This window comes from Saccostrea cucullata, unplaced genomic scaffold (assembly GCF_032062105.1).
Source record: "Saccostrea cucullata isolate Sc308-1 unplaced genomic scaffold, CSIRO_AGI_Scuc_v1 ctg1545, whole genome shotgun sequence".
Classification (NCBI taxonomy): domain Eukaryota; kingdom Metazoa; phylum Mollusca; class Bivalvia; order Ostreida; family Ostreidae; genus Saccostrea; species Saccostrea cuccullata.
The window spans coordinates 42,716-55,985 of NW_026918245.1; the positions used below are offsets into that span (position 1 = coordinate 42,716).

The 13,270-nt window shown below is 33.6% G+C and overlaps 1 protein-coding gene across 1 annotated transcript in view; it reads left to right on the top strand.

Moving 5' to 3' along the window:
* Positions 1–13,270, top strand: part of LOC134260245 (hemicentin-1-like) — a gene marked incomplete at its 5' end in the record, with an annotated part of 95,849 nt that overhangs the window by 36,636 nt on the left and 45,943 nt on the right. The window contains one exon of the mRNA XM_062742819.1: positions 7,472–7,741. Coding sequence (XP_062598803.1) covers positions 7,472–7,741 — 270 coding nt within the window. The remainder of the gene's footprint in view (positions 1–7,471; positions 7,742–13,270) is intronic.

Here is a 13,270-nt window from a genome sequence, read left to right on the forward strand (position 1 = left end):
TGACCCCCGGGGCAAGGTTGGGGCCAAAATGGCCTACCCAAGTTTTACATAGGGATATATAGGGAAACCTTTTAAAATCTTCTTTTCAAGTACTTCAAAGCCATGATTAGTGTTATTTATTTGGAATCATAATCAGGTAGTGTAGATTCCAGTTTGTTCAATTGATGAACGCCTGGGGGGATGGGTGGGGTTAAATTCAAGCCCAATGTGCTCAGGTGAGCGCTGTGGCCCCTGGGTCTCTTGTTTATGGTGAGGTCCTTTCTGCTTTCAATAAATGTAAAAAAGTTAAACAAATTTGTACTTTAAAGAGAGACCAATTTTTATCGGAATTCATTTGGAACAATAATTTGTTTCAGTATGATTCTAAAGCTCTTTGTTTTGAAAACTGGATAAAAAGTAATATTCTATATATCAAAGATCTTTTCGATAATGATGGAAACTTTCTTAGTATTGAACATTTTTACAACATACTGGAAAAGAAAAACAATATATTTTGTGAATATATCATGATAAAAAAAGTACTCAGAGAATACAAAAACAATTTTGATTGTAAATATGCCAAATTTGTTAATATTAAAAACAAAATGTCATTTTTATTTAGAGATAATAGCATAAGAACTATAGAAAATCTTAAATGTGATTTTTATTATTCAATTTTGGTAAACATTAAATTTCAAAGACCAGTTTATGAAAATATGTGGCAAAAGGCTTTCGATCTTAGTTACAAATTTATCTGGAAAAATGTATATCTGGCTAAAATTAAGTATATGTATGAAAAAAATGTTGCTGAATTCAATTATAAATTACTGAATTGCATATTGAATAATAATCTAAATGTAAGTAAATGGAACAAAGATGTAGAACCTTATTGTGAATATTGTATGGTTGTTGAAGACAATGAATATCTCTTGTACAAATGTAAAATCTGTGAAAATATATGGAAAAAAATTAGTTTATTTTTGGGTTTTGAAGTCACATGGAAAATACTTGTTCTAGGTTTTTACAATGAAATCAATTCAAAAACAACGAGATTGAATAATTTATTGTCTTTTATATGTTTTAACATCTATAAATATAAAATGAAATGTAGATTTGAAAAAGAAAATATGTTTACAGAAATTTTGCGAAATAAGTTAAAAAATTCTCTTTGTCTACAAAACGCAATTCTAAAGAAGGCACATGTTATTAATGATAATTTATATCTAGATATAGGCAATTACTTGTGATTTTGATGTTCAAATAGATTTGCAATGTATGTATTGTGCTTTTGTACAATGAATTATTTATGTACCATGTTTTAATAAAAGAGAAAAAAAAAAAAAACTCTCATAAGATAAAATAACCGACCATTGAAATCATACAATTTTTAAATCCAGTGTCGAAAGGTCAAATAGGCCTAAGATGATTGTTTACCATTGTCTGTGCATTGTTACAAACAATTAAATTCGAAACCCGGATCGTTATTTTTCCGAAATACATTACCGGTCAATAGAACGCGCAGTCTATTGACTGGTCAATAGAACGCGCTTCTATTGACCGGTCAATAGATCGGTTTGAAAAGATAAGAAAAACTGAAAACACATACAGAATAGATGAAAATATTAAATCTCTAATAAAACAACAAAATTCACTTGATTAGGTAATAATTATTATTTGTCGTGGAAAAAGGGGCCACAGATAGCAGTTATGTCACATCATCCTTGTGAATTTTATGGTGCCAGGGTCAGGGGTCCTTGTGTTAGGGCGGGGCTCTATTGATTATATAGTAAAAATGCATTGATGCTTTGAACATCTTCTTCTTTGCTTCTGGGTATTAATTAAAATAACTAAAGTACATACTTGTGATGAATAGGAGTGCCTCTTTTAAAATTGTGAATTTCATTGCCCCAGTGTCAGGGGTCCTGGTGTTAGGGCGGGGCTCTATAATGATTATATAGTGAAAATACATTAATTTTTTGAAAATATTCTTCTCTGCTCCTGGGTAATAAGCAGATAAACTACCTATATAGCTATGATGTACAAGGGTTTTTCTTCCAAAATTGTGAACTTCCAGACTCCTGGGTCAGGGATACCATGAGAGGGGGGGGGGGGGGTAGGGCTCTACATGATACTGAAAATGAATTGTTTGAAATCTGCTCCTTGGTATTAATCTAACATTTTTGATAAGCAAGTGTGCCTTTTCAAAAATTGTGCAATTTGTTGACCTAGGGTCAGGGGTTCATGTGTGGGGTTTTTTCCCTATCCAGCCCATGGGTATTAAGGAGGCTTGGGGTCAACAAATTAACAACAAATTAACCACCAGATATAACTTAAATGATCTGATATCTTTAGCTGTCAACTACTGTATCATTTGACAAAGAGAAATTTCATACATATTAGTTTTAAAATTTGATTATTAAGGTCTTCCGTTTCCAACGGAAGACCTTCTACTGATTCTGATGATTAAGATTATTCTTTTATTCTTTTTTTTTTTCTTCCTAGATGCCAACTTTGATGCTTCATATCTTGCTCATTCCTGAACGGATTTTGTTCAAATTTTCAGAGGTTTTAGACTTTTTAAAACCCTTTTAGAATACTGTTTCACAATTCGAAAATTACCTTCTATTAACGAGTCATTGCCCTTTGATTGAATTTTTCTTACCTCCGATTTCCAGACAAAGGCTCAGAAAAGATAATAATTGGAGCACAAAACTCTTTTAAATCGAGGAGAGGAAGCATTGAAGTTGTGCACATCGGTTTTTGTTTTTTGATTTTTGCATTAAAAATGGTGCTAGAGAGGGGTCAAAAGTTAGACCGCGGAAAACAGCAAAAAATTCGACATATTTTCTTTTATATCTTAAAAACTAAAAATATTTTGTTAAGACATGTAGAACAAAAGTTGTGCATAATTGCATGGGCTTTCATGTAATACTATTCAAAAGGGGCTGGCCCCTATAATTAGGGCTCTGTGGAACTTGAAAGTTTTTGCTTTATAACTCAAAAACGGTAAATATTTCGATCTAGATCTTACGAACAAAATTGTTCTTTTACACCTTTCTGATCTGATGAAAATGCTGTTTTGTTCGATTATGCCGGGAATATTGCGTAATACGCGGTAGAAAGCAGGCAAGGTAAACAGGTAGCGTTTTTCCGATTACATTCACCTTGTTTGTTTACAATTATATAACACGCCTCCCTCGATAGCGCGGGGCAAAGTCGGTCACCGGGAATCAATCGGCAGGCAATCCAGCGACCCACAGTTATACACAATTAAAAACACAGAATGGTTAAATTCATTTTTTTTTAATATATAAAATTGTACCTTAATACTTGCCGTAAGTAATAAATATTTTACAATGCTGTATCATATCTCTTTTTTTTAATTAGGTTTTAAACGTGTTCTTTGGCTCCCGTTCAGAGTATTCAATGGCATAATTTTCCTTTTATTAATCAAGATCTTTCCAAGAGAAAGAGTTTTAGAAAAAAGCACGAGTATCTTTTCTTCGTTAAAATATGAACACAAACAATATGAACGAAAACGATACACGCCCGGATCTCATAAAAAGAACTTTTAAAGAGTCAAATAATACAAAAATTATTTACTGCGCAATTCTCACATTCACCTGGAACCCAGATTTTAAGTGTGTTGACCATTGCGTAATCTTACGATTACACGTGTCCAAGAAAATCTAAAGCGACACGCCGCGGCGAACCATTGACCCCGCAGTCATAGGCAAAATAATTGGTGTATTAAAACCATTTTACAATTAATGGAAAATTATTATTGTCGGATATTTGAGATTAATATGTTGGCTTATCTTCGTTTTAAATTTGATCGTGATACATGTTTATCTTAGACAGCTACCTTGGTTTTGTGTTTGTTTACAATTACGCGACCAACCATTCCTTTCATCGCTTGTTGACATTAATTTACACAGCGTGGTCGAATGTTAAATCTTATTTTACAAACTTACGGAAAACATTATTTTCTGTAAGTAAATCGAATCTTTCAAAAATATTTTAAAATATCTTAGGTTTGACTTTAGAACAAAATGCTGGGGTATTTATTTTACATGTACATTAATCAGTCTTCATTTTTTATAGTTCATTAGCTCCATGTGTAATTTTACTTTTTGTTTTGACGATTCATAGCATAAGGACTGGCGATCTGCGGTTACTTTACTTCAACCAATATTGATTTAAATGCACAAGCTTAATTTGCACTTTTTACACACAAATAAATCTGTTTTCAACACAAATTTTCCCAAACACATTTTTGTTCATCAGAGATTTTTATCATGGCTATTTCAGTTTTAAATTTTAAAGAAAATCTTCCGAATCATAAGGATCTATTCAGAATTTTACTCAATGAAATGGACTAAACATCGATAAGTATCTCCGGCACGTTGAAACTTCATAAGTGACTTCTGTGCTGTACAATGCCTATTTATATTACACGTTGAATAGTCAAGTTGAAAAAATAATTCAAGATTTTAAAGCAATGAATTTTATTTGTTTTATAATTTATTCAAAACCTGTAAATGATTAGTATAGTGTGCTAACATTTTAATTTTGTTCCATGATTTTAAAAATATCAGTAGCAGGTTATACAAAGTACATGTAAGTAGTAATAAACCCGCATCGTATGTACGGAATCGAAAATTTAAGAACTTATATATAACAATCTGCAGCTACTGAATATCACAAACTTATCATGTAATTACACACTTTTATGACCTAATTTAAACTGTTAAAATCATAACCGGCACCATAGTTAAACATTAATTGTCTTATAATCGGCACTTAGGGCCTTTGAGCAGGGAGGGATCATTTTTGTGCCAGCACCTAAAGCGACACAGAACCTTGTTTTATACGGTCTCATCGGAAGGACAGGTCCCCATGTCCCACAGTGGGATTCGAACCACGACGTAAGGATCAACTCCTTACTTCGCTACTATAGAACAGACGCTCTAATCACTGCGCTATGCGGGCGACCTTGGGGGATATAAAATGAAAACAATGAAGAAAACGGTTAGTAAAAAATAAGAAGGGGTCGTTTTAAAGTATTATTCTTACGAACTTCAGGGCAAGAATGAGAAACCATATTTATGAAAGCTTCCTGATATAAAAAAGATTACTTTTTTTCAAATAATGACTAGAGTTTTCCCTTGCAAAGTGATTGTGTATTTTGGGGGGTAGTGTGGATGGAATGGGAATTAAACGGTCTGTTTAACTGTCCATATGTCTGTCTGCCCCTTAAAGTTTTTCCCAGAAGATCAGGCTAAAGCATAAAGAAACCAGAAGCTTGTACTCGATACAAAGATTTCAAGTGATCCTAGGATGTGTCATTGTATTTATTTATTCAAGGCAATATTACGGCAAATTCAAGGTCACTGGAGAAAGAATTAATGTTTTGTTGCATCATTTATATGTAATCGAGAATATCTGTATGCTCATACTTGATACAGAGATTGCTTTTGACAAAAAGGTTTTTTTTTTACGATTTTGACTCAGAAAACAGTATTTTTTTCATTCTGACTATATTTGTTTAATTAAGTCCATACTTGATACAAATTGCTTATAGTCCGCCGGTTTTCACATGACTTAAAATAAGGTCATTTTAACAAATTTAGGGCCAATGACAGAAAAGTTGTAAAACTCCTGTCAGGGTTATGAATTTCTAAAAGTTGTTTCAGATTGAGGGTTTGTCTTGACAAAGAGCCAAGGTTATTCTGTTAAAATCAAGGTCACTGACAGAAGAAATCTTTTCTTTTCCACGCTATGAACTAGTAAGTGAAAATCATTGGAGGCTCTTTCTTGAAACATAGATTACTTATGATTGGAGGTCGTGTCATGACCCTGATCAAAGGTCTTTCTGGCAAATCAAGGTCACTGACAGAGAAAAAAATATTTAAGCATAACTTTGCAATTAAGATTCACTGGAGGCTCATGCTGAGAAGAAAGGTTGTTCACATTAGAAAGTGCAGTAACCTTGACCCAAGGTCGGTACTTCCTGTCCACAACTCCAACGGAAGACCTACTCGTTGCTTTGCAATGAGCTCGGCTCTAGTTTTTGTTTATCTTTATTTGGAGCTCTTCTTCTATTAAGGGGATAGAAATAGTCTAAATATGACCACGACCACCCAACCCCTTTAAGTAACCAAACTAAGCAATTGCAAAGTTCATAGTTATAATTAGCAATGGTGCCAGACTGCCAGCCTCTTTCAAAATTGTGAATGCCATAACATCTACCTTAAAACCTGGGCCAAATTCTATCATTTGACAGTTGTTGCATGATTCTCAGGTGACCTATAAGGCCCATGGACCTCTTGTTTTTAATTAAAAAAACAACTGTTAAGTGACTTATTGAAAATCTTTACTGTCTGTTTTTTTTTTATCAGATACAAAATTTCAGTCATGATTTAGTCGACAGATCACCTTATATTTTAAGGTAACAGAGAATACACATACTTTGACGTCATTCGTGTGCCAGAACGTTCCCCAATGTCTTCTTAACAAACAGTCCTCTACTTCCTACATTCAATAACTAATTTTGGTATAGAGGATAAACTATTCATTGAATCTCATAGTATTTAAAAACAGCTTCTCTATTTGAATCTAGTGTGTAATGCCACTTCTGTGCTCTTTTTTTCTTCTCTGATGTATATAAACCATATCCAAAGCAATTTTTTAGATTTCCAAGCGCCAGTTGCGGGTTTGACGATGTCATTTTCATCAAACTCAATTCCGACAACACTTTGAAAATCATGACACCAATTGTCTGTTTTAAAAGCTACTTATATGAAAATTTGAAATGTTATTGATAATTTGATTCTGATTTCACTGATTTAAATTTGAGTACAATATTTTACATAGTACCATGTAATAAAAGCAAATGTAATAGTTATGTGCGTAAATTATTCTGTATTTTGTTTGTGTGACGACAGACCATATCGGCCTTCATATAAATCGTCCCCATATAATAAATATGAAAGATATATATTTAAGAATTCACAATTTTAAAGAACATGGAATATATCATGTCTTTGGTTAGTATTGGTTGCATGTTAATAAAGTTATAAACATTGTTTACGACTTTTTTGGACAACCCTCCTATCTAGGTCAAGTTCTGCTTTGAGCATGATTGTGCTATTTTTGACAGAGTTATGGCTCTTTGACTCAGAAAAATTCAAATTATTTGTAGATTCTGTTCATTTTCTTTGCAAAGGTCCGCATACAGAAATAAATTTATCAGTTGAATATCAAGTCAAGTTCTGTTTTGGGTACGATATCTCACCATTTTTGACAGAGTTATGCCTTTTTGGACTTAAAAAAAATTCTAATGTGGGGGAGGAGGGCATATTAAGTGTTTTACAAACATCTCTTGTTCATTTAGAAATATACAGGACTTGCTTTTTGGCAAGTGATAAATTATGTTTAAGACCAATATTTAGATTATTAATTTTTATCTATATCTTTCCTTTATTAAAAGATCCTCCAACTGTGTCCAGTTTGACAAATCAAGACATTATAGAAGGAGATGACCTATCTGTCACATGTTCTGTCACCAATGGAAATCCTTCCCAAGCTACTGTCTACTGGACCAAGACAGATGACTCTGGATTTAGACAGAATGGTGCTGAACTACGGATACAGAGAATACAGAGAGGCAGTGCTGGTACCTACACGTGTACAGCACAAAACAGTTATAGCATTGGAGGCAAGGGATCAAACAGTCAGTCCATGACTGTCAATGTGTTGTGTAAGTTACTTTGTACCATTAGCAAGTGCATGCATTTGAGTAGTAGAGTTGTGTTCTATCTTGGTATACACTCTAGCTAATTTAAAACATGTTCCAAGTATAGCCTCATATAATTGTGTTCCGATTCTACTATTTGTTTTAGCTCACCTGAACAGTCAATCTTTCTTTGAATAGGAAATGATTTTAAAGATATTGAAAATTCATGTATAATTTACGAGAGCTGTTAAAAAATCATTGAGACTTTGTGTATACTTTTCTTTGTAAGGAAGTCTTTTGGTGAAAATTTGCATTTACCTTTGAGAAATATTAACGAAAGCCAAGTGAGCTCATTTTCGTAGGTTAAAAAAAAAAAAAATGTTTCGCATTGTAACGCAAAACTTTTGCGAATAAACGCGTAACTTTCTTGATATAACGCAAAACTTTTGCCAATAAATGCATAAATTTCACGTTATAATGCGAAACATTTGCATAATAACGTGAAACTTTTGCAAATAAATGCGTAACTTTCGCGTTAAAACGCGAAATTTTCGCAATATTGCGCCTAAATTTCGCGTTATAACGCGAAACTTAATGCCACATTTTCGCGTTATAACGCGAAACTTTTGCAATATAACGCGAAACTTTTGCCATATAACGCATAACTTTTGAGTTTAACGCAAAACATTCGCGAATAAATGCGTAACTTTAGCGTTATAACGCAAAACTTTTGCGATATAATGCGTAACTTTCGCGTTATAATGCGAACTTTGAGAATAAACGTGAAACTTGCACGATATAAAGCAAATCGTTTGCGATATAACGCGTAACTTTTGCGTTATAATGCGGAACTTTCGAGAATAAACACGAAATTCGCGCAATAAAATGAGAAATTTTCGCGATATAACGCATAATTTTCGCGTTATAACTCGAAACTTTAGCGAAAGAACACGTAATTATCGCTTTATAACATGAAACTTTTGCGATATATCTTGTTACTTTCGCGTTATTACCGGAAACCTTTTGCGATATTACGCATTACTTTCGCGTTATAACTCGAAACTCAATGCTATACTTTTGCGTTATAATGCAAAACTTTTGCAATATAACCCGTAACTTTTGCATTACAATGCGAAACTTTCGAGAATAAGCACGAAATTTACGCGATAAAAAGCAAAATTTTCGCGTTATAACGCATAATTTACACGTAATAACGCGAAACTTTGGCAAAAAAACGCATATTTTTCGTGATTTAACGTGAAACTTTTGCGATTTAACACGTTACTTTCGCGTTATTACGGGAAACCTTTTGCGATATTACGTGTAACTTTCGCATTATAACTCGAAACTCAACGCCAAACTTTCACGTTATACCGCAAAACTTTTTCAATATAATGCATAACTTTCGTGTTATAGTGCGAAACTTTCGAGAATAAACTCAAAATTTTCGCAATATAACACGAAATTTTAGCGATTTAGCTCAAAACTGTCGCGTTATAATGCGAAACTTTTGTAATATAACGCATACTTTTCGCATTAGAACGCGAAACTTTAGCAAATGGACGCGTAATTTTCACTTTATAACGCGAAACTTTTGCGATGTAACGCATAATCTTCACGAAATAACGCGAAATTTTGGCAAATAAACGCGTAACTTTCGCGATATAACGTGAAACTTTTGCGAATTAACATGTTACTTCAGCGTTATAACAGGAAACCTTTTGCGATATTACACGTAACTTTCACATTATAACTCGAAACTCAACGCCAAACTTTTCGCGATATAATGCGTAACTTTTGCATTATAACGCAAACTTTTGAGATATAACGCATAACTTTGGTTAATAAACGTGTAACTTTCGCAAAGCTTTTGCGATATAACGCATATTTTTCACGTTATAACGCAGAACTTTTGCTGTTTAACCAGACCTTTGCTTAAGTCTCAACTTCCTTTTGATTTTGACCTTAAGTTTATTTATTACAATGATAAGCAAAAGGCTATTTTGATCTTGAACTATCACAAGATAAATAGTAAGCTTTCTTGCTATTGAATCCATTGACGATTCAAAGTGTACAAACTCTGCTGTACACCATCATAGTTTTTATTTATGGCTAGTCCACAAACTTCTCAATAACCCAATATATATATATTGGAGAAAATTTAGAGACCCCTCCTCCTCAATAAATTTTTAATTAACAATATCCAATTATAATTGTTATTTGAACAGCATCATATGACCTGTTAAGCTCATGAAATTATACATTGTTCATTCACCTTTACGTTATGTATAAAATTATACATTGTTCATTCACCTTTACGTTATGTATAATTTTTTGTCTAAAATGATTGATTGCTTAATTAACTAGTGGTGCAGTTGTAGTAAATGTTACAGATCAAAAAAAGCTTGAAAAAATTGTCAAATAGAGATTTTCTTTAAAAAATAATCAGTATAAAGAATTAAATTAAAGGAGTTTTCCACTTAAGTATAGTAGCTTGGTCCCTTACCCCACCCCCACCCCCCTTATTTTACAGAATAAACTTGAGGATATTGTATAATTTTTATTTTCATGGTGTATAACAGTATTTCTGATTAAAAATTTGTACAATCATTATTAATGACTTTGAATATCAAGAAATAAAAACCAATTTTCAACACCTACCGCACATACAAATTCCGGAACATTTTCTTTCGAACAGAGTACGGGTTCTCTGTTACATACATATGGGCGGAGACATTTAAATTAGGTACTATATAAAGGAAGACATGGTGAGCGTAAGCGTTAGATAAGAAATAATTGGAAATTAAACGAAACTTACCTGGAAGTTGAAGTTTGATTGTAATTCTACAAAATCACTGGAAAGGAATGGAGGAATCACATGAGATAGCGCTAGCCTATCTGGCCTCAGTATTTAAATCCAATTAATAGCCGAAGATGTAAAAACACAAAGGGTAGGGAAAAAAAACAACTTTTACAGGGTCGGGCATGTGATTCCTCCATTCCTTTCCAGTGATTTCATAGAATTACAATCAAACTTCAACTTCCAGGTAAGTTTCGTTTAATTTCCAATTCTACTTCATCACTGTCCAGTTCATTACAGAACCACATGAGATTTTAAAGCTCTGAGGCTATTAATGTAATAAAAACATTGAATGCAATTCAATTTATTGCTACAATGTAATCTACTTATATAAGTATATATACATCACTGTATTTCAAAACATGACATTTATTTATCAATGCACTTATATATTGTTTGTCCTAAAGACATGTTCTCCGCATTATAGTTTTTGTTGTAAAATTTGGCGAAAGTTTTTTCCCTTAGCCCAGCCCACTTGTGCCAGTATGGTGTCTATTGGACATCCCATTGAAGCTGCGCAAGATGTCGACGCAGCACGTGTACTATGCGCAGTGTAAACATTAACATCCACACCACTTTTGCTAAGCACCGATTTTATCCAGCGAGCACTAGTGTCACATGATACTGACGCATGGGGCTTTTGATAGCTAATTAATAATGAATCAGTGTTCCTTATTTCTTTTGTCATGTCAATGTATTTTCTCAAATGTTGGACTATACACAAATTTCTGTCCTCATAAGCCGGTAATACGAGTTTATTCAAATGAAACGCAGGCCTGCTTTGTTTAAGTAAAGAATCAACTCTAAATTCTACATAAGAATCCGTAAATTTTAAATTTTCCACTGATAACGCTTTAAGGGTTTGTACCCTTTGTCCAGATAATAAAGCTAAAAGCATTACTGTCTTTAGCGTTAACAACTTCTAACACATATCATCAAAATTAATTGTTTTCATCCAGTTGAACACTACTGAAACATCCCAGATTTCTGAATATCTTGGAAAAGTAGGTCTCTTATTAAAAACACCCTTGAGAAATCTTTTAATTAAGGGATGCTGTCCCACTGGATAATGCACGGCATCAACAAGAGTAACTACTGACGATAAAGCACTTCTCGCTGTGTTTATCCCAGAATAGCCAATGCCACTCTCGTATAAAAAAGTTAAGAATTCCAAAACTTCCTTCACAGGTGTTGAAAAGGGATTAACTTCCCGTCCACTACAGAATGTCTCCCACTTACGGAGGTAACACTCGTATTGTTTAGTTGTTTTTTCCCTCCATGAAGACAACAAAATGTCTTTAGTTTGCTCCGATAAGTCTTTACTCTGGATTGATCTCCTGATAACAGACATATTAGTAAGTTCAACTTTTCCCATATTTTGTGTATCTGCGTTGTCCCCGGTATGCCCAACAGAGTTTTCCTCCTGTGAACAAAGATTGGATTTTCTATGAGCATTTTCATTGCAGTTGCATAATATGCTTGTGTTGGCCAATCTGGCATTATTAAAATACCTGTGGCTTCATCTAACACTATTTTCTGTAAAACCGAAGGTATCAAACTAAAAGGTGGAAAACAGTATAATTTCATGTCAGCCCAAGAAATAGAAAAAACATCAATTGCAAAAGATTCAGGCTCTGGTTTCCACGACACAAATTTTTCTAATTGACAATTATTGCGTGTAGCAAACAAATCAATATCTGGATTAAAATTCAATTTATCACAAGCTGATTGATAAACTTGTTTATTAAGCATCCATTCATATTCCTTTTTAAAATGTCTACTCTCAAAATCTGCCTTGCAGTTGATTTTCCCGGAATATGAGCAGCTGTAAGCCAAATATTTTTCTCATATGCCCAAGTCCAAATTTTTCGGACCATTTCATTGCACTCTAAAGAACGACTACCTCCTTGTTCTCTAATATATGCTACAGCAGTTGTATTGTCAATTAAAAGCTTTATGTGCATATCTTTCTTATCATTACATATTGATTGCAATGCAAAATAAACAGCTTGAAGTTCTAAAACATTTTTTCAAAATTTACTTCCGATCGCGTTTTTTTGGGGGAAATTTGTATTTTTTAAACGGAAATTTGTCGCAAAAAATTCTCGAGAACGACAATAGATATGAAACTGAAACTTACAATGGGAGATAATCAAGAAAAGATGAAAATAGGGTTGGGTCACTAAAAAAATCTTCTTCTCAAGAACCACTGAACCAGGAAAGCTGAAACTTATGTGGAGGCATCCTTGGGTAGTGTAGATATTAAATTGTTAAAATCATGATCCCCAGGGGTAGGGCGGGGCCACATGAGGGAATCCAAGTTTTACATAGAAATGTATAAAACAAATCTTTAAAAATCTTCTTCTCAAGAACCACTGGGCCAGGAAAGCTGAAACTTATGTGGAGGCATCTTTGGGTAGTGTAGATATTAAATCATTAAAATCATGACCCTGTGGGTAGGACGGGGCCACAATAGGGAATCCAAGATTAACGTAGAAATATATAGGACAAATCTTTAAAAATCTTCTTCTCAAGAACCACTGGGCCAGGAAACCTGAAAGTTATATTGAAGCATCCTTGGGTAGTGTAGATGTTAAATTCTTAAAATCATGAAAGGGAAGGGGGTAGTGGGGCATGATAGGTATAGCAAGAGGGGGAATCTGATAAGAACTGCAACACCCAAGTTACTCAGG